Source organism: Mustela lutreola, chromosome 1, assembly GCF_030435805.1.
Source record: "Mustela lutreola isolate mMusLut2 chromosome 1, mMusLut2.pri, whole genome shotgun sequence".
In the NCBI taxonomy this organism is placed as follows: Eukaryota; Metazoa; Chordata; class Mammalia; order Carnivora; family Mustelidae; genus Mustela; species Mustela lutreola.
Genome location: NC_081290.1, coordinates 103088331 through 103115802, shown reverse-complemented (window position 1 = coordinate 103115802; position 27472 = coordinate 103088331). Strand labels below are relative to the sequence as shown.

The 27472-nt window shown below is 39.5% G+C and overlaps 1 protein-coding gene across 5 annotated transcripts in view; it reads left to right on the top strand.

The window, feature by feature from the left end:
• Window positions 1–27472, top strand: part of NPNT (nephronectin) — a 78980-nt gene that overhangs the window by 36149 nt on the left and 15359 nt on the right. For 3 of the 5 annotated variants that reach the window (XM_059171638.1, XM_059171631.1, XM_059171664.1), the window contains 6 exons: window positions 1514–1606; window positions 5896–6015; window positions 7243–7362; window positions 9218–9352; window positions 9627–9749; window positions 11948–12331. In XM_059171638.1, the coding sequence (XP_059027621.1) occupies window positions 1514–1606; window positions 5896–6015; window positions 7243–7362; window positions 9218–9352; window positions 9627–9749; window positions 11948–12331 (975 nt within the window). The remainder of the gene's footprint in view (window positions 1–1513; window positions 1607–5895; window positions 6016–7242; window positions 7363–9217; window positions 9353–9626; window positions 9750–11947; window positions 12332–27472) is intronic. The other 2 variants (XM_059171654.1, XM_059171646.1) reach the window with 1 other exon arrangement.

The window sequence follows — 27472 nt, the reverse complement described above, 5'->3', positions numbered from 1 at the left end:
AGCCTGTCCTATATGGCACATGGCGCCTCTCACAATAATGAAACTCTAACTTGGACTCTGGCAAGATTTGCTTTCTTTTTCCCCACCTCATTTCTCTGGGAATTTTTTTCCTTCAGGTCTTTCCTCTTTGAGTCTCTGTACCCACACAAATTCTCTTTCCCTTCAGCCAAAAAGGGATACTGTTATAGATAATAACATTTTTATAACTTTCCCATTAGGGAATGATTTTTATCACATAAAATGTCCTATCATTGCATATTTTCAGAAATGAAATACGACTTAGGTTTTTGAATGCACGATGTGCTTTATAATGATTTCTGAAGAAACAATTTATAAATATCAGATCCTAATGTTTTGACAAAATTTATGTTTCATATGTTGAATTCCTCACCCCAAGAAAAGAACCAGTAACTTGTAGCCCAGAACTATACAGTAAACTTTAGTGGCTTATGTAAATCTGAAAGTTAATTGCCTTTATTACTCCTAATATTTTTTTTAAAGATTTATTTATTTATTTGACAGAAAGAGATCACAAGTAGGCAGAGAGGCAGGCAAAGAGAGAGAGAGAGGGAAGCAGGCTCCCTGCTGAGCAGAGAGCCTGATGTGGGACTCGATTTCAGGACCCTGAGATCATGACCTGAGCTGAAGGCAGCAGCTTAACCCACTGAGCCACCCAGGGCCCCTATTACTCCTAATATTAAGGTAATTTCTGACAGCCTTACTTTTTGAAAGATGGATAGTTTCAACCCAGAAACCAGTGTTCATTTAATTTGAAAGTTTAACTGGCTGTTAATACTATGAAAGTCTTAAAACAGGAGGTGATTGCCTTTTTGAGTCCACTTGTGAGTCTTACCCATCTTATATCATTTTGATAAGGTAATAATGGCAATAGTTAACCTTTGTAGGAAGTTTATTGTATATTCCTACTAAATGGGACCTAAACATAACATAAGTTCTTACATTTGAATGAAAACATTGATGAAGTACCATGCTATTTATTTTAAAAAGCTCTTTCTGCAAATCCTAAATTTGCACATAATTTGGGGGTATTTTAAATTATTGGACAACATAATAGAGGAAAAAAGTCTTAAGTTGGACTTTTAAGACCTTAGTGTCACTAAACAGAGCAGGTTGATTGTAATTAATACTTGTGTAATCTGCTTTCTGAGTTTTCTCTCTTTGTTGATGACTAAAATAATGCTTTAAAAAATGACCATCTCTTCTTTGGTGGTTTCTATAAAGAGTGGTGTGAGAATGATGTATGTGCATGTGTGCAAAACGTATGTGTGATTTTGGGGAAGCAAGATGGGAGGGATAAATTTTAAGGAAAAAAAATTCAAATTTAAAAAAGAGAAACTGGACAAACTAGAAACCTGTTTTAAAAAGCATGTACCACATCTTTGCGAACTCCACCAACTTGATGTAATTGTTTAATATATACTTATAAAGATTTTTAGGGTTAAAATGACATCAGTTCAAAGTTGACTCTTATTACCTTCTTCCTGGTGTGAAGATGAACACCTCTACCCAACTCCTCTTGACCAAGGCAGTGAACAGCCTCTTTTCCAACCCCTGGATCATCAAGCCACAAGTTTGCCTTCAAGGGGTGAGCGTGCCTTCTCTCAGGTGGGCTGCACTCCCACCCGCGCAGCTTCCTGCAGTTTTGTCACTTCTTGCAAATGTTCTCAAGACCTGCCCCAGGAGTACCCAGCCTTCAGCATCCTGAGCATGTAAAGCCAGTGGCAGGAGTACCCCCTGCTGAGCCTCCACTGTCCTTTTCACTGCCTCAAATATTGCTTCTCTTTTCCTTTTCTGGGTTCAGAACGTTTTCTAAAAGCCAGATGGCAAAATAACTTTGATTTTCATAGGTGAAGTCAGGAATTCCAGAGCAAAGGAGATGGGGGATTTGATGGCTCAGGCTACGTGGATTTCAGAAGTGATGAAGTCCTCTTCCCCACTGCCACATTTGGAGAGTTTTAGGTTACCTGGAAATCAAACCATACATTAACTTCCTGCTTTTGGTGTGCATTTTGTAACATTAGAAAGCCTAAGTTCTGGTTAAGTATAGCCTTTAAGTCGCTCTGTGATTATGAGCAAGTCATTTAACGGTCTGAGTCTTAGCCAACCAGTTAGTTACAGGGGAAGAATACTTCCTGCCCTCTTCACCTGCAGGGCTGGTGTGGGAACAGGAACACCAAAAATATCTGTGTTTTCATTGCGATGGAAAGTCTTGTACAAAAGTTAGATGGCAGATGATTTTACAGTTTTTGTTCTAAAAAGATGGTATCCTTCATCCATAGGTTTGGTATTTTAGAATGACTGAATTGAAACCATTGAAATTATTAATTATTGTCTCTCCACTGATAGGAAACTTAATGCAACTTGCGTATCTTCTGCATAAAGAATTAGGGCAATAAGATGAATTTCAACAGTGATAGTTTCAAGAATAAAGGTTATGGTAGTTGACATACTGATGTCTGTTTGCCTATGACCTCCACTTTAGTCATATAAAGTGTAAAAGGTTAACTTTGAGACATTGCCCAGTTTAAGGATCAAAAGAGAAAAAAGTCCAAATACATTAAATGAATGAAAAATTATTTTCCTTAAAAATCCATTGGATTAGCTTATTGAAGGAGTCTATTCTAGATTTTTCAAGCTACTTTTCAGTGTCTGCATGCTAATAAAATTTCTGATTCTTTATTTCCTAAAATGTAATTATAATGCTGTGCAGCTTGCATTTTTGTTCTGAACTAGCTCTCTTTTTACTCCCCTCACCCCACCCTTCCCACCTCTCCAAGCTCCTGAATCCATCAGCCTGCTTAAATATACTCCTCACTGTAATAAATGTTCTTTAAGAATGTATACTTGGTAATTAAAGCATTTGAAATGTAAGTGGTTTAATTGAAAAGTGATATCTTTTGATGTGATAAGATGGACACATGACAGAATTCATTATTTTTTATTCTAGATTTTCCTTATAATTTATGTTAAAGAGCAAGATTAAAGTGAATTTAAGTAAATGCCTAAAGTTTTCTTTCCTGGGTTCTTTTTGTCAGCTTTTAAGATTGGTTTGAGAAAGTGTGGTCAAGGAGCTTGTTCTTTATATTGTTCTGCGTGTTATTCTAGGAGAATGTACTATAAATTGGAAGTGTTTTTGAATTTCTGATTTGATAATAACACAAGCATTACTAGGTCAGTTAGTCTACGAGATTTTGGAAGCAGTACATATTAAGTCAATTTTATAAGGCATTAGGTCAATAAGAAAATGAAGTTATGATAATAATAGACTAGAAGCCCTGAAGAAAATTGAGAAAAAGAAGTTCATCACCAGGACACCAGATGCTTTTAATCTTTTGAAGCTCCCTGCTCTAGCAGAAGTCTGATATTTGGTAAATATTGATAACGTGGATTATTGTGGAATCCTATTTCATAATTTTTGCAGTGGTTTTTGTAAGTGTCAGTGTGGAGTTTTTAGGACACACATGCCTGTAGCAGATGGGCAGTTATGGCTGTCACTGGAGACAGCTGTCCGGGAGTGTCAGCCACCCCGTCACCAGCTGTTAAGAGTACAGACGGCTTTCTCACATGGCTTTCAATGTCTTTGGATATTTATGTGTCAAATTAGTAACAGTAAAATAGGCAACAAATGTCTCTACATTTACCCATCGAAGGCTTCCTGTTATTTCCTCTTCCATATTATTTCATAGAGTGATTCCCAGATGAGGGCTTGTTTTTGCTTGTTTGTTTTTGAATTACGACATTGTGTTTCACTTCCTTTCAGTTTCATGATTCTTAACCCCAAAGTGCTTTTTCTCATGGGAAGGGAAGGGTAAATCTGGACTGAAGACCACCGGGAGCCCCAGTCTGGATCATGAAAACTTCTCCCGACAACCTTGAGGGGTTCTTTATTGGTCAAGACTAGAGCTGCCTCAGCTTGGCTTCAGCTCTAGTTCATGGACAGGATGAATAAAGAAATTTCAATCAGCATAAGTATCCCTTCCATATGAGCCGCTTAGAGCTACAAACCTCTGACCAGTTTCTGTGGCTGTTTATAAAGAAGCCTAACGGTTCTTAAATGACACATTTTCTGTCCATTAGTATCCTTCCCTTGAGATACAGAATTCAGTCTCACTCCACGGCTTTGTTGTATGTTCTGTTTTATGCAAAAAATATTTAAAACAAAGCCTTTCTCTAATAAGGTACTCAGATTTAAATACCATTTAATATCAGTCAGGGACTTACCAAAGCCAGGCGTGAATCTGCAGGGGTCTATGCATGTATTAGGAATAATAATAAACTTTTATTACAGCATGACAAAAGATTCCCTGACTCTAATTTTTAGTAAATATTGAAATACAAGGTAGAAGAATACAAGACATAGGGTAAATTTCTCTTCCTTCCTTGATTTAAAATTTTTACTTCATTTAACAGAGGGAGAAGTCAAATTTGTGTTGATAACATAATCTGCAAAGTATTTTCTTGGAGAAAATTTTTTAAAAATGTATTTTAAAATGTGATTCTGTTTTGAATGCCCATGACTGGGCTCTAGACAATAAAGTAGAAACTGAAGAAAGCAAATGAGGCGAAGGTTTCTGTTTCACTTAGTTAACCTTCCTAGGCTTCACCCAGCTGGGAACCTGCTCACGGTTCTATTAAGGTTAGAAAAAAGACCAAGTTGGAAAGTCAGTAAAATATGAAAACATTTATAAACATAGTAATTATTAGGTGGTTTTAAAACAGTAAAATCTGGTGGTTTAATTAAGTGAAATACATAGATTTCCAATAAGTGGGCAGGTCAGATTTAAATTTGATTAGATGAAAACATCTTTGCCCCTAGATATATCTATATATCTGATTTGGTGACATAGATTAATAATCAGGTGCTTACGCTGGCAGTTCCAGATGAAATAAACATGTGGTCTTATTTCTTTTTAATGAAATCTGCATTTGGGGCCTTACTATTTTAGTGTTTTCCATTATGAGTTTTATGTTCACTTGAAGCAGTATTCAACTTGGGTTAGAAAATTTTTATGTGGAGTTGATTAATTTATGTTGATATTTAAGCCAACAAACCTTAAAATACATAATAATAGTCTGTCATGTATCATCCCTTAGTATTTCCATGTGCCTTTCTTAACTGCCAAATGAATGAAAGTATGTTGGAGGGTAGGTTTTAGGGTGGTTTTTTAATTTTGTGACTTGAATACATCAGGAAAGCAGGAAACTGAAATTTCTCCTTTAATCTGAGATCAGTATAGACTTTGTAAGATTGAACAAGAGAAACCACAATAGTGATCACTGTAATTCATGTAGCTCTTACCTCTGAAAATAAAGCTCTCCTTTGGAAAGGTCAGAGCAGTCGAATGTTTTAAAATATTTCCTATAAACTAAGAATGGCTCACAGAGAATTGTCCTAAAACAGAGACAGAAGGAAATTGAAAGAGGAAGGTCACATAGTCAGGAGTGAAGCCAGTAGTCAACTCCAACATTTGGAGGATATTGGAGTCAGTCAGGTAAATAACTGAGGACCTCCACCCGTGAGGAGGAGGGTAGGGATGGTAAGGGAGATCGTGTCTTTGAGGAGACTTTCCAACTTTTCTTTGCAGACAGAGACCACAGGTACTATGTAATCTGAGCTCCAGAAATTCACACAGCCCTCTCATTGTTAGGAGGCATTTGGTCATTTTTGATAGAAGAAGGCTCTTGGTCACCCCTCGTGTAACCAGCATGGAGTTAAAATGGTATAAACGGGCTCTGTCTCTTCTGTTACTGACTGGTGGCCGCAGCTCCTTCTGCTTTTCTCGTTCATTCTTCAATATAGCGAAGTATTTTAAATGGTTTTGCATCAGTGTCGAAGCTTTCTCATTCTGTTGCATCAACCCCTGCTCTTTGCAGATCTAAATGAGTGTGGCCTGAAGCCACGGCCGTGCAAGCACAGGTGCATGAACACTTACGGCAGCTACAAGTGCTACTGTCTCAACGGATACATGCTCATGCCTGATGGGTCCTGCTCAAGTATGTCAAGAATCTTAACTGTTTGATAAGTGCTCACGTTGTACTCTGATACGGTGTGTGAAAATAGCCTTCCAGCCCTCCGAACCAGGACGTGAGCCCGTATTTATGTGTGCCTCAGGAATGGAAAATCAAAATACTAGCTGCCCATTGGACATGTCTAGCATTATTTTACCACGGGCGCCAGTATTCAATGGATTTGGAAGTGGTATTTAAGCATCGTAAAACTAAATGTATTTTCTAGTGTTTTTCCTAACACATTTTTGTCTGTCTTCTATCTGGGCAAAGTCCTGTACCAGCTAGAAGAAGAAGGTTAGTGCCTGTGTGAGGACTGGTGCTGTTCACGAGCATGGACACTGCCCTGGTAGCCAGTGGGGAGTCCATCCAGTCTGCTGACTGAGCGTAAACCATTCATTCATAAGCGCCTTCTCACTTCACTTTTACAGTTCTTTCTAATGGGCTAAGATAGTACTTTTCTAAAAAAAAGAAATTTACATCAAATGAAAAATGATTCCAATAACATTAGATTTCATGTGTCTTTGTGAGGAAGAAATGTATTGTGTTTTCCTATTATCGTTTGGATGTGTTTATTAGATGGCCAATGCCCTGAAATTTTCTATAGGCTGAACACTGAATTGAGTTTGTGTTTCTATGATCTCTAACAATCGAGGACTTGATTTTTTTTTTTCACTGAGTTATCTGTTAAGTGAGTTATCAATTAGTTAATTTTCAGTTATCTCTGTCTAACTGGGTTGTATTTTATTGTAAGTTCAGTTAATCTTACTTAGCATTGCATATTTAACATGGAACCTTTAGAATTCGGTGAGTGCATGTTTAAGACCATTTATTAGTGATGTTAGAATCCTCTAATGTTGTATGATCTGGTAGGGAGTCAACTATTGACCCTAGAAAAATATAGTGGGAGATTGAGAAAGTTAATTGGATGTTTAGGTGAAGACCAGAATTTAACATGAATAATCTGGAAAATTACCTCAATCCTTCACTTTCCTTAACTCCTAGGAAAATTTCTAGATAATCTATAAGAGATAAAGTTTTATATTTGTCTTCTCATCTTTTAAATGCATTAAAGGTCTTTCCCAGATGAAGAATATCGACTGTTGGATAACTGAGGCCTTTTTGTCTTCATTGTTTAAAAAAAAAACAAACCGTTATTTTGGTTATAGAATTTGTCCACTGCCTCTCTGTGTCAGCCAGTCACGCTCTTTCCAGGTGCCCTGACGTGCTCCATGGCAAACTGTCAATATGGCTGTGATGTTGTCAAAGGACAGATACGGTGCCAGTGCCCCTCTCCCGGCCTACAGCTGGCTCCTGATGGGAGGACCTGTGTGGGTGAGTTGTAAACTCAAGCATCTCTGTCAGCAGCCCCTGCAGGATAAGAAGAGAAAGTGAAAGGTGATGGGAGTAAGGAAGAGATGCAGTTACCTACATCAGACAGTTGGCTGTCCTTAGGAGACAGCACGTGTCTCAGGAGAGGACCTCTCTGTGAATGGATAATGAGAACCTTATTTCCCTAAAAATGAGGGACAGGAGGAAGCTCCAGTCAGAGGAAACCTCGTGTGCAAAGGCTCTGAAGTTTAAAAGAGCACAGAATTCAGGGAAAGCAGAAGAGCTCGGTAGTTCTAGAATGTTAGGAAGCAGTGAGTGATGAAGCTGAATAGGTAGGGCTAGATGGTACGTACTGCATAAAAGAGTTGGTTTGTTTTCCTCTAATTTAGGGAGACAGTATAGAATTGTGATTAAATCTGGGCTTTGATTTCAAAGCTAGTGCTGCCAAGTCCTTGATAGGTAACCTTAAGCAAGAGACTTCCTTTCTTTGAGCTTGGGTCTCTTCATCTTTAGTGGAAGTAATGTGGGGTACCTCGGTGGCTTAGTCAGTTAAATGTCCGCCTTTGGCTCAGATCATGATCCCAGGATCCTGGGATGGAGCCCTGCATCAGATTCCCTGCTCAGCGGAGAGCCTGCTTCTCCCTCTCCCTCTGCTGCTCCCCCTGCTTGTGCTGTCTCTCTCCCTGGCACATAAATAAATAAATAAATAAATAAATAAATAAATAAATAAATAAAATCTTTTTTAAAAATGGGAGTAATGCCACATACAACCATTGTATGCATTATGTCTGCAAAGAGCTGAGCAGAGTACCTAGCATGTAGTACGTACTCAATGAATAGAGGCCGTCAGTGATTCAAGAGAGACTTATTTAGTACTTTCTGTATTTCAGGCACTGTGACAACTGCTAGGATATATAGTAGTGACGAGGCTGACAAGATTTTGATTCTCACAAAGCTGTTGCTCTAATAGGGAAGAGGGAAAAGAAGTATCCAATAAAATTACAAAACAATACTCAATGTTAATAGGAGGTACTAAGAGGGAAACACAAAGGGTGTTTTTTAGAAAGTAATGGTCATGGAAAGCCCTGCAGTAAACCTGGACCACTGGCCATGTGAAGAATCACCAAGCAGGTGGAAACAGCGTGGGAACCTCAGTAAGAGAGACCAGGGGCTGGTCTGTGTGAGGGTAGGAAGAAAAGCAGGCCCATGTGGCCTCGTGCACACTGAGTAGGAGGGGCGGGGCCCTTGACATATAACTGGTAGGTTAAGTAAGGATGACATAGTTAGTGCCGGGCGTTCATGGACATCCTGAGGAATGAGGATTTAATTTAAAAAGCAAGTAGAACGGTTGAGGAGTTTTAATATTCCAATCTTAGGTTGCAATAAATCATTTTGACAGTTGATTGGAAATCCTCTGGAGGTGGTGAGATTGGTGGGGAAGAGACCAGTTCAGAGGCCCTTGTCACAGTCTAACCTGGAAGATGGCAGGTCGGGTAGTGGCAGTGGGTGAAGAGAAGATGAGGCCTGATTAACTGGGCCTGATGATTTGGGGTTATGGGAATTGTTAAGGATGTTAAGGCTATTGTTAAGGATGCCTCATGTTTCCAGTCAGAGCAACCAGTGGATACAGGTGTGGTCTGGGCAGAGAGGTGGTGCAGGAACACGATAGCTCCGGTTAGGAGGAAGCATTGAAATTTGGAGATGGGGAATTTACGTAGCCCATCGGGGCAGCCAGCTGGATAGCATTTAGAATGCGCCACTCTGTGCCAGGCAGCCATTTGTCAACGTGTGTTTTAAAATCCTATCCACCTGAACATGCTGCTGTTCTTTCTAAGACGCAATTGATTTCTGCTTCTAGATGTTGATGAATGCGTTACCGGAAGAGCCTCCTGCCCTCGATTTAGGCAGTGTGTCAACACTTTTGGGAGCTACGTCTGCAAGTGTCATAAAGGCTTCGACCTCATGTACATTGGAGGCAAATACCAATGTCATGGTAACGAACCTTAGGCATCACTTGTTTTGTTTCTTCCTGGGGTACTGGGATGGTGACTGGGAAGTCAGTGGCAGGAGGCTGCTGGCCATGCACTGAACAGAAACCCTTGCGACCGTTTTTGGTAGTTCTGGATGCACGTGTACTTTGTTTCTTTCGTTCATCTGCTGGTTTTACGTGGACCTTCCAAAAAAAATTTTTTTTTTTAAATTCTGTATATCTTTGATGTCATCATACTGCTCTCGCAAATAAACTTCTTTTCCATTTCCTGTTGCAGATATAGATGAATGCTCCCTTGGTCAGTATCAGTGCAGCCGCTTTGCTCGATGTTACAACGTACATGGGTCCTACAAGTGTAAATGTAAAGATGGATACGAGGGTGATGGACTGAATTGTGTGTGTGAGTAATGGTTTTCTCCTGGCTCTGATTTCTAGCAGGAAATACAGGATTACAGGAAGGCCATTACAGGGAAAGATGAAGAACAAGATAAACTATCCAAAAAGTACTTTTTATAGCTAATAATGTTAGTCTTTATTTTCTGCACACAAGCAACTCATTTGCTCAGGTATTTTAAAAAAGTTAAAGACTCAGTAATACATTTAATCTTAAAAGCGTTCAGTTCCTTTGCTGAAACCTCTCAATATGGCTGGCAAGAAATGATGGAGCTCTTCCTGAGAATTTGATTTTGTTGTAATCAGAAGTAAATGTTTGTCATTAGCATTACATTAAGACAGAGGGGAAAATTTGGATATATACCAGTTTTTTGTTCCTCTGTTTTGTGTGTCCTAGTTTTATTAAAAAATCATTCTGATATTTATTTTCTCTGAATTTAGGACAGTTTTGCTTTTTAAATCCTTACGAGCCCTGTTTGGAATATGGCTATGTTAGTAGATAAACATGAAAAAAATAACCTCCAAGATGAAAGTTGTACAGATTAAAGGCCATAATTTAGCATGCATTTCATATGTCAATAGATAATTTTTAAAGTTTTCGAGTAAAATATTTACTGAAAATCATGAGCCTTAGAATCATAGAATTTAAAGGATTTTTGAAGGGTCATGTAGTCATATTCCAGGCCTGGAGTGTATCATTCCAGGAAATTAAATGTTAATTCCTTTTGGGGAAGATAACCACAGAAAAAGTTTCCACAGAAAATCATGATAACCTCTGAAGTGTTGTTGTTTTATTTTTTTAAGATTTTATTTATTTATTTGACAGACAGAGATCACAAGTAGGCAGAGAGGCAGGCAGAGAGAGAGAGAGGGAAGCAGGCTCCCCGCGGAGCAGAGACCCGATGTGGGACTTGTTCCCAGTACCGTGAGATCATGACCTGAGCCGAAGGCAGTAGCTTAACCCACTGAGCCACCCAGGCGCCCACCTCTGAAGTTTTTTTTAAGCAGTTGTATAAATTAGTAAGGGAGAGAGCAAAGAAACTTAAAAAATATACAGAGCAGTTAGGGTACCTGGGTGGCACAGTCGGTTAAGTGTCTGACTCTTGGTTTCTGCTCATGTCATGATCCTGGGGTCATTAGATCAAGCCCTTTGTCTGGCTCCACGGTCAGCATTGAGTTTGGCTGGGATTCTTTCTCTCTCTCCCTTTGCCCCTCCTGCTCGTGCTCTCTTACTCTCTCTCTCAAATAAATAAGTAAAATCTTAAAAAATACAGGGGCTCCTGGGTGGCCCAGTCAGTTAATGGTCTGCCTTCATTTCAGGTCATGATCCCAGGGTCCTGGGATTGAGTCCCTCATTGGACTCCCTGCGGGGAGCCTGTTCCTCCCTCTGCCACCCTGCCCCCAACAATGCTCTCTTTTTCTTGCTCACCCTCTCTCTCTCTATCTCAGATAAACAAAATCTAAAAAAAAAAAAAAAAAAAAGAAAAACATTTTGGGTGCCTGGGTCACTCAGTGGGTTAAGCCTCTGCCTTTGGCTCAGGTTGTGATCTCAGGGTCCTGGGATTGAGGCCCACATCAGGCGCTCTGCTCAGTGGGGAGCCTGCTCCCCCCACCCTTACCCGCCTGCCTCTCTGCCTACTTGCTTTCTCTGTGAAATAAATAAAATCTTTAAAAAAAGTCTTAAAAAATATATATGGAACACTTAATGAACATATTTTGCATGAGTTGAATTTATATAGAGTATGGAAGAGAAAAGTATTAGTCTTTAGATTATTCAAAACATGATTTTATAATATATGTGTGCCCTGCGGACACTTAATAAAGATTCTGAACAAACATTTCTCATATTTTAAAAACCGTAGAATGTTTCTACATTTTAAAAATCTCAAGGATTGTTGTCTTTTTTCATATTACACTTGAAATTCTTTGTGTTGTAAATAATACATATCCATTACAGAAATACCAACATAATTTTTGCATATATCTGCAGGATGGATATGTGTGTATTTGGGTATATATATACCATACATACACACACATAGTTGTTATTTGGAAAAGAGCATGACTTATGATAGAGGAATATTCTAAATGTGAAAAGTAAGCCTTGTTGGCATGAGGTACTCGAATGTGTTTTTCACAATTTGATGCCACAGACTTTTAGAGGGAGACGGTTATACACTAATTTAAATCTTTTGACTCTTTCAGATATTCCAAAAGTCATGATTGAACCTTCAGGTCCAATTCATGTACCAAAGGGAAACGGTACCATTTCAAAGGGTGATGGAGGACATAGTAACTGGATTCCTGATGTTGGAGGTACTAGGTGGCCTCCGAAGACACCATATATTCCTCCTGTTATTACCAACAGGCCCACTTCAAAGCCAACAACAAGACCTGCACCCAGGCCAACGCCAGAGCCAACCCCACCCCCATTCCCAGAACTCGGAACTTCACCACCTGCAACAAGCCCGGAAAGCACAGGCACCCAGCTGACACCCGTAGTGCCTGTTGTCACCACCTCTCCGCGATGGATCACAGTTGACAACAGGATACAGACAGATCCTCAGAAACCTAGAGGAGACGTGTTCAGTAAGTCCTAGAAATGTTAGCACCACCCTTGGTAATCAAACTCTGACCATTTTCTGTAAGGTTGTTTTTTTTTAAATTTTACATATAATATGTGAGATCATATAGTATTTGTCTTTCTCTGACTTACTCCACTTAGCATCATGCCTCAGGTGTATCCACATTGTCTCAGATAGCAGGATTTTCTTTTTTAAGGCTAAATTGTGTATATATCCCTTTGTGTATTTATACTAGACATTCTTTATCCACTCATCTGTTGGTGGACACTTAGGTTGTTTCCATGTTATGGCTTTTGTAAATAATACTGCAGTAACCATGGGACTGTCTCTTTGACATATTTTCATTGCCTTTGGATAAATACCTAGAAGTGGAATTGCTGGATCATGTGGTAGTTCCAGCTTTAATTTCTTGAGGAACCTCCAATTTTCCATGGTGGCTGCACTAATTTACATTCCTACTGACAGGGCATGAAGGTTCGCTTTTCTCCACCTCCTTGACGGCATTTGTTATCTCTTGTCTTTTTGATCATGGCCATTCTAACAGGCACAAATTGGTATCTCATTGTGGCCTTATTTCCTTATTTGTGATGTTGAGCCTCTTTTCATGCGTCTGTTGCCCTTCTGTGTCCTCTTTGGAAAATGGTCCTCTGCCCATTTATAATCAGATTAGTTGGGGTTTTTTGCTATTGAGTTGTATGAATTCCCTGTGTATTTTAGATATTAGCCCCATATCAGATATATTGTCTTTAAATATTTTTTTCCATTCCTCTCATTTTGTTGTCCTCTCATTTTGTTGATGGTTCCTTTTGCCATGCAGAAGCTTTTCTGTTTGTTGCAGTCCCACTTGTTTTTTATTTTATTGCTTGTGCTTTAGGTGTCATGTCCAAAAATTCATTGCAAGTCCCACAACAAGGAGTTTTTTCCTATATTTTCTTTTAGGAGTTTCATGGTTTGAGGTCTTATGGTCAAGTCTTTAATCAATTTTGAGTTAATATATTTATGTTATATAAAATAAGGGTCTACTTTCATTCTTTACATGTGACTATCCAATTGTCCCAGAACCATTTACTGAAAAGACTGTCTTTTTTCCATGGAGTATTCTTGGCTCCCCTGTCAAATACTAGTTGACCTTATATGCTTGGGTTTACTTCTGTACTGTTGATTTTGTTCCACTGGTTTGTGCACCTGTTTTTATGCGAACACCATATTGTTTTGATGACTATAGCTTTATAGTATAGCTTGAAATCAGGAAGCATGGTGCTTCTTGCTTTGTTCTTTTTCTCAGGATTGCTTTGGTTACTGAAGGTCTTTTGTGTTGTCATGTTTTTAATAAGCTCTTTACAATGGCATTTCCATAATGGGCCATGCCTGGAATAAGGATGAAACACAAAAAGAATTAGCTGTACAAAGTGTAAGTCCTATGTCTTTATTGTTAAATATTATAAAGAACTGTAAAAGGAAGTCAGCTGGGCAGATCACAGTGTGTGTAGAAATGGAAGGAGTATCACGAAGTCATATGGTAGATCTCATTTCCTATCCAGTGTGAGACTTCTCCTAACAAATTTAGATTTATTCAGCAACTCTCAGAGATAGGAAACCTAACTATATCGCATCCCATTTAACTTCTAATTTAATTTAACTAAATTTAATCACTAAATACTTTCGAATGTGTTTTAGAATTCCAGGCCTTGTAGTAGGCATTGGATTTACAAAGATAAAACAGGTAAAGTATAATGTGGGAAAGAGAGTCACCCAGAAGATAACTGGGATACTGTGTTAATGAGAGCACCCAGTCAGGCTTGGGGAAGGAAGTTTTGGGATGGGCAGGGGCAAAGAGCTTGAGGAAAACTAGGTACTAGAGTTCATAGGGACACCAAAGACACAGAAGGAGGAAGCAGGCTCACATAGGCAGCAACCTGCTGGTAAACCTGTCCCTTGTGTTTGCTGTGTCCTGTGGTTGGATCTAGAGGACTAGAGCTAGATCAGATCAGAGACCCCCAGATTTTCAGGGGGTGACTGGGTAAAGGATTGTATCACCCATAGAGATAGAGGCTAGAGGTAAAGCAGCAAGTTTTGAAGGAGGAAGAGGTCATTTCCTTATTAGCGGACCAAAATGTGTAATTTTATAATTTGCAAACTCTCCCTGTATTTACCTGTCGTATGTCACCATGCTGGCTGTTAGCCACCTTTGCGTTCACTCCTCCTGTCTCCTCTTCTTCTTTGCCCACCACTCCTTTATATTGAATTCTTGTGCAAATTTTTTTTTTTTTAACAGGTAAAAAGAACACTGATATTGTGAATTTTTAAAAGACAAGAAGCTTCTCTTTGCTTGTATGTGACTCAAATTTCTCTTCTAGGTTATTGTCCATTTATTTTTATTTATTTTAATTTTTTATTTTTTATAAACATATATTTTTATCCCCAGGGGTACAGGTCTGTGAATCACCAGGTTTACACACTTCACAGCACTCACCAAAGCACATACCCTCCCCAATGTCCATAATCCCACCCCCTTCTCCCAAACCCCCTCCCCCCAGCAACCCTCAGTTTGTTTTGTGAGATTAAGAGTCACTTATGGTTTGTCTCCCTCCCAATCCCATCTTGTTTCATTGATTCTAGGTTCTTGTCCATTTAAAGAGAGAGTGAAGTTCTGTAATTCTGATGTAGTTACAATTATTTATGCTTTAGGCAATAAATGTAATTTTTAGAGGATTCCAATGGTAGATCCAGTAGTATGTTTCATATGCACATATGTTTTATTTGAAAATGTATTTTTTCAAGATTTTATTTATTTATTTGAACGACTGAGAGCGGGCAAGTGAGCACAAGCAGAGGGAGTGGCAGGCAAAGGGATAGAGAGAAGCAGGCTCCCCACTGAGCAGGGAGACTGAAGCAGGGCTCAACCCAGGGACCCTGGGATCATGACCTGAGCCGAAAGCAGACGCTTAAACAGTTGAGCCACCCAGGCGCCCTGAGAATGATATTTTTAAATCTTTCTTCTCTTTGCCTTTCCCCCACCCTCCCTTCTTTTCCTTTGCTCTCTGTCTCTGCAGTGCCTCTTTCTTTCTTACTCCTCTGCTTTGTTTTGTTTTCATCTCTTTATCATGTCTGTTCCCGGGTGCTTAAGTATGGCAAGTAATTATATTATTCTGTTGCCTTAAGGTAGGCTCATAAAAACTTGGTCACTTAATATAAAAACACTGTGACAGAGATATCAACATGTTTCTGAGTCTTTTAATATTTTTTCTTTTGTAAAAAGTATGTCCTTTTGGGGGCACCTGGGTGGCTCCGTACGTTAAGCACCCCACTCCTGATTTTGGCTCAGGTCATGATCTCAGGGTTGTGAGATGGAGCTCTGAGTCAGACTCTGTGTTGGGCATGGAGTTTGCTTGGGATTCTCTCTCCCTCTTCCTCTGCTCCTCCCCACTTGGCTGGCATTCGCTATCTCTCTTAAAAAAAAAAGTATGTCTTTCTTTCCATCATTCCTCGGCATATCAACACATGTGAATTAAAAGTCACATTAAAGTTTAACAATAGAATTGAGCAGGATAAGGCTGGGGAAACATGGAGTTCCTACGATGTTTGAGAGCTCTCATTCTAAGAGAGTGTGATCTTAAAGACATGCCCTGGGAAAGAATTGAAAGATATATATTTGTTTAATGGAAGAGGTTGTAAAATAGAACTTTTCTTTATAATGTGTGTGTTATATGTGTAATTATGTATTGTCCCCCTGAGGAAGGACTAAAGGTATTTTAGGAAATCAGGAAAATCAAGGAAAAGGAAATCAAGAAAAAAATTATAACACAAATACATCTCTAACCCAGACTTCTCCCCAAACTCTAGACTTAGATATCCCCCTGCCTGTCTAACCTTTCCAGTGAGATGCAAATATATGTATCAGACTCCACATTTCTGATAGACTCTGATTGTCAGCTCAAATACATTCTACCTGCAGCTTTTCCTACCCTAGGAGATGTCACCTCTTTTCTACCAGTTGCTAAGGCCAAAGAACTTGGAGTCCTCTCCAACTACTCTTTGTGTAATCAGTATGGAAATGGTGTTAGCCTTACCTTCAAGTTCTGTCTCAAGTGGGAGCACCTTTCCCCATCTCCTGTGCTGCTTCCCTGACCCAAGCCATTCTTCCCGGGGAGGACAGGTCCAAATTCCTTTATCCGCATGAGTTGTGGGATATAGAATTTTTCAGAGTTTAGGAAAGTAGTAAGGTACATCTGTATACTGAAACAGATTAATGTTTCTACAGTGAAACATACGACTATTTATGCTCATCTGGCTACCAAAGACCATTTGGTTGAGTTACAGAACGAGCTTTTGGGTTTCGGCATTACGAGGGAGGAACCACGGACCTGCAGCACAGGAGCCTTTAGCAGGTCTCCCGGCTTCCACTCTGGCCCCTCCATGGTCCCCTCTCAATCCAGTGACCTGAGGGATCTTTTAGAACAGAAATGAGATGTCAGCTTTCACAGCTGTGCCTCAGCATGTGCTTGGTTCCATATGGATGTAAGCCCGCCTGGCGTCTCACAGAATCCTACAGGATCTCATCTCACGCTGTGCCCTCGGTGACTCCTCACCTCATCCTCACCACTCCTGTCTTAGGACTCTTGCTCTAACCGTTCCCTCTCCCGGGAACACTCTTCCTCCCACTCTCAGCTTGGCTCCCTCTCTCACCTCTCTACACAAATGTCAGCTTACCAGGGAGACCACCCTGAGGCTCGTATTCCCTACTGTGACCCCTACCAGCCGCCACCGGTATACTCTCCACTGCTTTTCTCTTTTTGATACCATTTATCACCTTCTAGTGTACTGTGTTATGTACTTACTTATTGTGTCCATTGTATCCACTACTGGAATACAATATTTTGAGGACAGGATCTTTGGTTTGTTCACTGGTGTGTCTCAAGGACCTAGAGTAATGCCTGGCCCATAATTGGCACTTAAACATCATTTGTGGAACAAAGGAATGAATAAATCACTCATAGCATTTGAAAATAAATTACCATTTAATCAGATTTTCCATACAAAACTAGTGTAATATAATAACACATTTAATCTATATTTAAGAATTAAAAAATAATTCTTTTCTGATTGTACTTAGTTTTTTACTGTGGTGCTTCGACCATTTTTCCCCTCTCTTTCTTCTCTCTCTTCCTCTTTTCTTTTTAGAGATTGGCATTCTATTCAGTGGATTATTAAATTTGAAAATTTGATGATAATAAGGCAAATGATGTCAGTGTGATACAATGTCTCAAAAAATATATTTCCTAACTCCTGAGACTAGCTCAAATAATTCTTGCTTTATACTTTTTTTATTTGAAAGTTGGCTTGTAAGAAGTTATGCACCTTTCATTTTTTAATGTGGAAAGGTTTAAGAAACAGCCCCTTAAAACAACATTTCTTGTAGGTATAAATAAAATACCATTGAAGCTGGAATTTTGTCCTTTTACTACTACAAAAGAAAGGGTTTCAGAACACCAAAAAAAAAAAAAAAAAAAATCAAACTTCAAATAAGCAATCCAGATGGAATGATTATAATGCAGCCTTTTTACATTGTAATTTGGGACTAAAAACTTTCATCTAAACCATCATCAATTAATTACCCAAGTGTGATGTCCATATGAGGTTGTTTTTTTTTGTTGTTTTTTAATATTTTACTTATTTCTTTGACAGAGATCACAAGTAGGCAGAGAGAGAGAGAGGAAAGCAGGCCCCCTGCTTAGCAGAGGGCCTGATGCGGGACTCAATCCCAGGACTCTGAGATCATGACCTGAGCCAAAGGCAGAGGCTTAACCCACTGAGACACCCAGGCACACAAGGTTTTAAAGAAGTGATTCCAGTTATATCTCAAATCACTAAGGGAGACTAAAGTCCCTCACAATAACACATCTTACTGTTGAGATATTCTTTCTTGTATTTAATCTAAATTCTTGAAATGATAGTTTATACCAGTGCAGTACTGTCAGGTAATTGTGGCTGATGGACACAGCTGCTCAGTGTTTCCAGGCCCTATCTATATTCCATGTATTCAAAGAACACTCTCTAGAAATTACTTAATTGTCTCTTATTTGGGCTCAGTAATTTCTGTTTCCTAAACCTTTTCTTAGAAAGACTGTTTTTCAAAGAAAGGAAGACTGTTTTTCAACCACTTAGCAATCTTTTGGGGTTGCCTTTGTACATCCTTCATTTTTCAGATCTGTCTCAAATGATAGGGTCCAAAGATAGGTAACAGTCACATCTGACCCAATATTGACTGTAAGCAGAATTTCTTTAAATATGTTTTTCTAATCTAAATCATTTCCCTCTGTTGCCAACTATATTATAGTGCAGATTTGTGGGCAGCCATTAATTCCCCAGGTATTTTCCCCCTGAAATAGTCACATAGTGGCTGGTACAGGGACACCTGGGTGGCTCAGTCAGTTAAGCGTCTGCCTTCATTCAGCTCAGGTCATGATCCCAGGGTCCTGGGATGGAGCCCCACATTGGGTTCCCTGCTCAGCGGGGAGCCTGCTTCTCCTTCTGCCTTACCCCTCCCCCTGCTTGTGCCCTCTCTGTCTCTCCGACAAGTAAATAAAACCTTTAAAAAATAAACAAACAATGGCTGGCACATAGTAGGCACTCAAAAATATTTATTGAATAGAAGGAAATAAAATTTTATGTTGGAATCAACTTTTTCTCAATCTAAGTTATTCTTTGAATGCTTGAACTTGCTATATTTAACTTGTTGATTCTGATAGTTTGTCCCCAAATGATCAAAGTTATTTTAGCTTTTTCTTACCCCAGTACAGCTTAATATAGTCACTGAAAACAAAGTTTCTCTAGAAAACTCTCATATACCTCTAAATTTTGAGCATGATTTAGGGAAATAGTGTTGAGGCATATGAAACTGAGGAGTTTTTAACTCCTGCTAAGGAGAGAAAACATTGAACCAGAAGATCCAGTTTTGACCCTCACCTCTATTATTTATGCGATACATGACTTTGGACAAATTCTGTGCATTAGCTCTCATCTGCGTGGTTTCTGAGACCAGAGAGCTGATCTTGGACTCTGGAAGAACCTGGTGGAGGGGGCTCAGAGCAGAAAGACACCGGGCAGACTTAGGGCAAGAAAAGCAGATTTAATTGGTAGGATGCCTATTTGTACACCAGAGATAGGCTGCAGGGAATTGCTAAAAAGTCAGAGACTGAGCACCACAGACAAAAATCTGGGATCAGAGCATGTAGGAGTTATCCCAAAGCAAAGAACATAAGAAAAGCTTTATGTAGAACCTGAAGTAAAGGAATTTAGGGGGAAATGCGTTTCTAGTCTAGCAATATGATGAAATATTATGCAGCAGTGTTTTCTGAAAAATATTTAATGTCTTGGGAAAACACTGATGTTATAAAAAGGGTAAGTAAAAAGAAAGTAGAGAACTGTATATACCATTTGGCCCCAAGCAGGTGCAAAATACATGTCTCCATATGTCTGGGTGAATATGGATGTTTGGAAGAAAAAAAGAGCAGATTAGTGCTTGTGAATCTATATCCAGTTGATGATATTTGGGGTGATTTTCCTTGTCCTTTCATTGTCCTCACTCAGTGAGGTTTACTATTCTCATTCCCACTGCTGTTGGCCACTAATTCACTCTAGGAGTGATTCCTTAGGAGAGACCGTCAGTGCTCATAGAATCCCACTCTCCCCAGGAAGAGAGTGAGCTGTGTGTTTTGAAAAAGTACCCCATGGAATTGTGATTCTCAATCATATTAATATTATTTAGAATATACTGGCTTTTAAAAATGCATTAAAGATTTTATTAACTTCTATTTTTAGCTTTTCAAATGGTCTTTACAGTTGAGTGTCAGACATGTCCAGTTTGAGCTAGGAAGCTCAGATTACTGCAAGGTCTGTAATACCACTTGGACGAGGAAGCAGATTTTTTTCCAACTTGTCAGCAGTTCAACTTGTTTGAACCAGCATAACCTCGGGTGCTTATTTAAGATGTAGATTCCTAATCTGTACCGCACATTTACTAAATCAGACCTGCTAAGGAAGTACTTCTTTGTCTTGGTGTGTATACAGGTCACATGGAAATGTGTTAAAGTGAAAGTTTTGACTCAGTGGGTCTAGGATAGGACCTGAGATTCTGCATTTCTGACAAGCTCCTGGGTAGTGCTGTTGATCTGCAGACTGCACTGAATAGCAGGCTTATTCCACACTAAGCCCTAATGGTAGTTCCAGTCTGTAGAAGAGTGTCTCGAATGGAGACAGAACTGGCCAGCTGTGGAGTGTTTCAGATGTAGCAGTTGTGCCTAAAATGTGGTATGAAGCATTTGGGTCACATAAGGAAGGAAAGTGTTGCCAAATAAAGATTACAGAATATAATGTAACGTCTGTCAGGTGCTCTTAGGAGTAGCCTTATCAGAGAACCAGACTCCCTGCTGCTTTGTTATTCTAGATCCTGAGAATGTGTTGAAATTCCAAGTATCAGGCAGTCAAAAGAAAACTTTCCATTTTATTGATCGTTGCACTGCTGGGCTGTGTACGGTTTCCATGTCTTGTCTTCCTTCTGTGGAGTTTATAGTCTGTGGCTGGTGTGATCACATTGTTCTTAGTCATGAAAACAGGACCTCTTTTCTGATGCTGTGTGGTAATGAGTAAAAAGATTGTTTCTGCTGAGGGGTGAAAAGGTCTTCAAACTAGTTTGTTTTCTCGTATACATCAAGGCCCAGAGAGACCTCGAGAAGATGCCCAACATCTCCCTGTAGATTACATTTCTGCTAGCATTTTGGAGGAGTGAGTTGTCACTGCTTACAGGTCAGGATCTGGCACAGTGAATTCTGAAAGCTTTCAAGATTTTGGATTTATATTTAATTTGATTTGATGGTGGCTGGTAAGAGAAAAAATAGCTCTCTCCGGAAGGTACAAATTGAATTCTTTGTGAACGTGACCAAAGTCAGAAATCAAAAATTTTTTAAGTTGAATGCACATTTGTTGATAATGTTGTAAGGAAAAATATCGCGCTTGTAGCCACACTGTGACTTAGGGCCTGCTTTTTTTTTTGTTGTTGTTGTTTTTTTTAAAGATGTTATTTATTTATATGACAGACAGAGATCACAAGTAGGCAGAGAGGGAGGCAGAGAGAGAGGGGAAGCAAGCTCCCCACTGAGCAGAGAGCCCGATGCGAGGCATAATGCGGGGCCCAATCCCAGGACCCTGAGATCATGACCTGAGCCGAAGGCAGAGGCTTAAACTGAGCCACCCAGGTGCCCCGACTTGGGGCCTGTTACGGAATCTTCCTATATCTTTGGTTCCTCATCTGTAAGTGGGGATAGTAACAGTATCTACTTCACTGAGCTGTTGTGGTTGCACATGAAACTCTTACCATGTAGGAAGAACTCAGTACAGGGTAGCCATTACCACTTCTGTTGCTGTTGTTGAATTAAATTATCGAGTAATGTTACCATTCCCTACTTAACTCATAAAAATATAGCCCCATTTTATGTTCGGTTCCAAATCTACGTTTTTATGGTGTTTTTTATTATGGTTTGTTATATTTTAATATTATTATTGGCTAAACAGATCCTTTTGGACCCAATCGATTTACTAGTGTGAGCTGTTGGGTGAACAGAGAAAATAAAAATGGAAACCTAGCTACTTCACATGCCCTTTAATTTTTACGAAATAACTGGAATATCATGCTTTATTTAGATGTTCATAGTTACTAGGTGAACAGTTGTGGTTTTAGAAGAGATAGGATCCTATCAACTTCTGTGCTATGCACATGGTGACAACAGCCTTTTGAGAGATTGAGTCTATCTAGGTGGGAAACATGTTACAGGCTGTGTTTGATAAATACCAAAAATAATAGCTGTTTTTTTTTTAAAGTGATTTCTTTGGTCTTAGGGCATTGACAGTGTCCCACACAGTAGGTGGGTTTGCTCGCCTCTCCCCACCTCACCTGGCTCCTGGCAGGGTTACCCTCCAGTTTCTTTGGCTTTGGAAGAGCGAAAGAGAATAGAACTTGTCAGGCATTCTTTGGCTCTGGAAAAGTTGTGTTCTCACCCTTATGGTCATACTTAAAAAAGAATCTCTTTTAGATAGTTTCTTCTCCTGGGATTGTCCTAGGCAGTAAGTTGTTCTGAAATTTTATTAAAGGAGAAATAGGTGAGCCATGTAAATGGGGCTCCTTACTGAGTACTGAAGCAGTGTCTATGTTCCACCTTTCACCAGAGATTTAATTTTTTCCAGCTCTGCTCTTTAACCCAAATTGAACATTTTAGATTCTTCCTATGGGATGAAAGCTTTGGCAGACAAGGGCTTATATCTGTGGAGCCCAGAAACCCTTTTCTTTTTACTAGTAATCAGTATATGGCTAAGAATTTTCTCTAATGTGGTTAAGAAAATTTCAGAAACTCCTTTCCAATCCTTTTATTTGCTTCTCTCTGGTCATTTAAAGCTATAAGGCATATGTTCTTCATCTGGAGAGGGAAAGAGAGGGCTGGGGGTATATATATAGAGAGAGGCAGGAGACTGTCTCATAAAACCCCAGTGATTCATCCCCACTGTGTAGTCTTTAAAAATCCCCTAGGTTTTGCTTTCAGAAAGAGCCTTTGGACTATTGAGAGTTACATATGCACCATTCTCTTCCACTGAACCAAAGCCCTAACCATAGAAACAACTTAGGACAGTGTGATCTTTAATCTTTTAGTCTCACAACAAATGCCAGAACTAGCCTGGGTAATGTCAAGGTAGCCACCCTGGAACACAAAGAGAATTTGCAAAGCTACCTTTAATAAACAGTGCTTACATTTTGCTACAGTTAACTCTTCAGAAGAAGTCTGGTGATCGGAGGGGTGTATGATAATATTTACTTTTACTTCACTGTGCTTACTCTTAATGCTTTTTGGGTAAAAGTATTGTTGATTATTTGGGAAACCTCATTTATGAACACAAGCTATATATTAATATTATGTTCCTGGGGAAAATATATTTAATAGAAAATGCTAAGCCAAAGGGTCTTTTTCAAGAGATTTCCTGCTTATTCATGTGGCCAGTTCTTCTCACGGGCTGCAGGGCCCTCCAGCCACAGGGGAAAAGTACCAGGTCCCTAAGCACAGTCCAACCCCATTTTTACCCAGCTGTCTGCACGCTTCATGCCTAAACCTTTCCTTTGTTTTAGTTCATGCAGAAGGCTATAGTAAGCCCTGGACAAGTGATATGTTTTGGTGGGTAAAACACTGGCCAATGGGAGGAAAAAATGTAGGACATGAATCTTCTAAGACTATATGACCATTCTTTAGTTTATGCTCATTTGGTCATAATGGCTCTCTGACCTTCACTTTCACCTCCCTCCTATTCATTCTCCACGCTACAGCCAGAATGTTGCACCTGACCTAAGAACTTGTAAAGGCTTCCAGCTTCTACCAGTATAAAGCCCCAAATCTCTACAGGGCTTTAATCTGTTCACATCTGTCTCGGGCTTTAATCTGTTCACATCTGTCTCTGGCTTCACTTGGTGCCCTTCCTCCTGAACCCCCCCCACCCCCACCATGAGCTCTAGAGCTAGAAGGATCTTTGATTTCCACACCCTTTCATTCTCCAGGGCACTAGCTCGCCTTAAGGCATCCTTCCTGTGGTGCTGTGAGAGATCTTCATGCATCTGTCCTCCCCAGGCTAGCTTAGTCTGCCCCCAGGCCCCACCCCCATGCTCACACAGCCTCCTCTACTTGTCTTTAAAACATTCATTACCTGGAGAAATTGTTAGAAGTCTGCCTTTGCCTCTGGAAACTAGACCCCATGAGGCAAGAGTAATCACATTTCTTCGTAAGTTCTTAGCCCAGTGCCTTCTACCCAGTGGATTCTGTTTCTTGACTGCATTAAAAAGTGGATAGAATAGAGGGAGAATAAATAGACAGAAGAGGAATTCTATTGTTAGCATTTCTCCTATCCTTTTTTTTTTTTTAAGATTTTATTTATTCATTTGACAGACAGAGATCACAAGTAGGCAGAGAAGCAGGCAGAGAGAGGAGGAAACGGGCTCCCTGACAAGCAGAGAGCCCGATGTTGAGGCTCGATCCTAGGACCCTGGGATCATGACCTGAGCCGAAGGCAGATGTTTTAACCCACTGAGCCACCCAGGTGCCCCTCTCCTATTCTTTTTTTTTTTTTCCCTAATTAAACAAACTTTATTATATATATTATTTATTATTCTCTTTGAAGCAATGAATGGCTTTTTCATTATCTTAACAGCAGATTTTGAAAACACTAAGTTAATATTTTTTATGGTATGAAGGTGTAATTATTATTATTTTGCATATGGATATTCAGTATTTCAGCACCACTTATTTATCTTGGGTTTTTGAAAAAGCTAAACAAGTCCCAACTTCATCAAATAAAAATAATCAAGTTCTATTACTATTTTTTTTTAATTTTTATTTTTTTATTTTTTATAAACATATATTTTTATCCCCAGGGATACAGGTGTGTGAATCGCCAGGTTTACACACTTCACAGCACTCACCAAAGCACATACCCTCCCCAATGTCCATAATCCCACCCCCTTCTCCCTACTCCCCTCCCCCCAGCAACCCTCAGTTTGTTTTGTGAGATTAAGAGTCACTTATGGTTTGTCTCCCTCCCAATCCCATCTTGTTTCATTTATTCTTCTCCTACCCCCTTAAGCCCCCATGTTGCATCACCACTTCCTCATATCAGAGAGATCATATGACAGTTGTCTTTCTCTGATTGACTTATTTCGCTAAGCATGATATGCTCTAGTTCCATCCACGTTGTCGCAAATGGCTAGATTTCATTTCTTTTGATGGCTGCATAGTATTCCATTGCGTATATATACCACATCTTCTTGATCCATTCATCTGTTGATGGACATCTAGGTTCTTTCCATAGTTTGGCTATTGTGGACATTGCTGCTATAAATATTCGGGTGCATGTGCCCCTTCGGATCACTACGTTTGTATCTCCTATTCTTTTTTAAATCACTATACCACTCGAAGAATTAATGGTCCAATTACTACACAGTATCAGATATGTTTGTTTTTATGAAATATATATATATTGCATATTTAAAGTGACTATTAGCTAAAATACAAAGCAGGGAAAATAATGACAAAAATCATGTACAAGTGTTTATCCTGGTTATTTAGGCAAGACTCGTATTTTACTTTATTTTATTTTATTATTATTATTTCTAAAAGATTTTTATTTATTTGTCAGAGAGAGAGCACAAGCAGGGAGGGTGACAGGCAGAGGGAGAAGCAGGCTCCCCTCTGAGCAGGGAGCCCAGTGTGGGACTCCATCCCAGGAACCTGAGATCATGACCTGAGCCAAAGGCAGACGAATAACCGAGTGAGCCACCCAGGTGTGTCCCCACTAGTCATTTATTTTAATTAACATTTTCTACATTGATTAAAATAGTTCTCTTGAACCAAAGAATATGTCCAAATTCACTAATATATTTCAATTTCATAGCCTCACATTTAACAACAGGTATCAAGACACTATTCAGAGTTCTCCTTGAGGGGCCTGAGTGGCTCAGTTGGTTGGGCATTTGCCATAGGCTCAGGTCATAGTCCTGGGGTCCTGGGATCAAGCCCCACGTTGGGCTCCCTGCTCAGCAAGGAATTTGCTTCTCCCTCTCCCTCTATCCCATTTTCCCATTCATCCTCTCTCACTCTCTCTCTCTCTCTCAAAAAAAAAAAAAAAAAAGTTCTCTATGAGCAATCGAAATACAATGAACAGATATATAGTTGCTGTGGGGTAGGGAGTCTATATATGTGTTCTCACAGAACCCTTTTCTTTTGATGTTTTAGGTAATTTTTTGTCCACAACAGAATTTTTTTTTTTTATATACACTGTTCTAAAAGTTTACAATTATAAAAGATAAGGCAAACCAAACGAATGGGAAAATATCACTTTCATTTCCAATACTCAGACCACCATTATTACCATAGTGGTATATATATATATTTTTAACTGAGTAGTTATTGACCTACTACATTATATTAGTTTCAGGTGTACAACACAATGATTTAATGTTTGTATGCATGTTGAAATGATAACTACCATAACTCCAGTTAACATCTATCATACTTCGTTACAAAATCGTCTCTTGTGTTGAGAACTTTTAAGGTTTATCCTGTTAGCAACTTTCGAATATGCAATGAAGTATTACTAGCTACAGTCAAGATGCTCTACATTATATCCTTCTAACTTACTTACTTGATAACTGAGTTTGTAACTTCTGAGTCCCACTTGCCCACCCTTCACCTCCTGCCTCTGACAACCACCAGTCTGTTCTCTGTATCTGTGACCTTGTTTCCGTTTTTAAGATTTCACATGTGAGCCAGATCTTGTGGTACTTTACTCTGGCTCGTTTCACTTACCATCATGCCTTCAAGGTCCTTCCACCTTTGTCACAAGAGGTGAGATTTCATCTCTTTTTATAGAGAAATGATATTCCTCTATGCATATACAGACCACATCTTCTTTATCCATTCATTTGTCAGTGGACACTTAGGCTGTTTCCAGGTCTGGGCTGTGGGGAAGATGCTGCTGTGAATATGAGAGTGCTGATATCTTTTTGAATTTGTGTTTTATTTTCTTCAGATAAATACCCAGGAGTGGAATTGGTGGATCATCTGTCAGTTCTAGTTTTAATTTTTTTTTTTAAGACTTTATTTATTTATTTGACAGATGGAGATCACAAGTAGGCAGAGAAACAGAGAGAGAGGAGGAAGCAGGCTCCCTGCTGAGCAGAAAGCCCGATGCGGGGCTCGATCCCAGGACCCTGGGCCTGAGCCGAAGGCAGAGGCTTTAACCCACTGAGCCACCCAGGCGTCCCTAGTTTTAATTTTTTTGAGGAACTTCCATACTGTTTTCTATAGCGACTGCACCAATTTGCATTCACATTAACAATGCACCAGGGTTTCTCCACATCCTTGCCAATGCTTGCTATTGGTCTTTTTGATTGCAGCTGTCCTAACAGGTGTGAGGTGATACTTCATCAGGGTTTTGATTTGCATTTCCCTGATGGCTGGTAATCTTGAGCACCTTTTCATGTATCCGTTGGCCTCTGTACGTCTTCTTTGGAAATACATTGATTTGGTCTGCCTTTTTTTTTTTTTTCCTTTGCTAT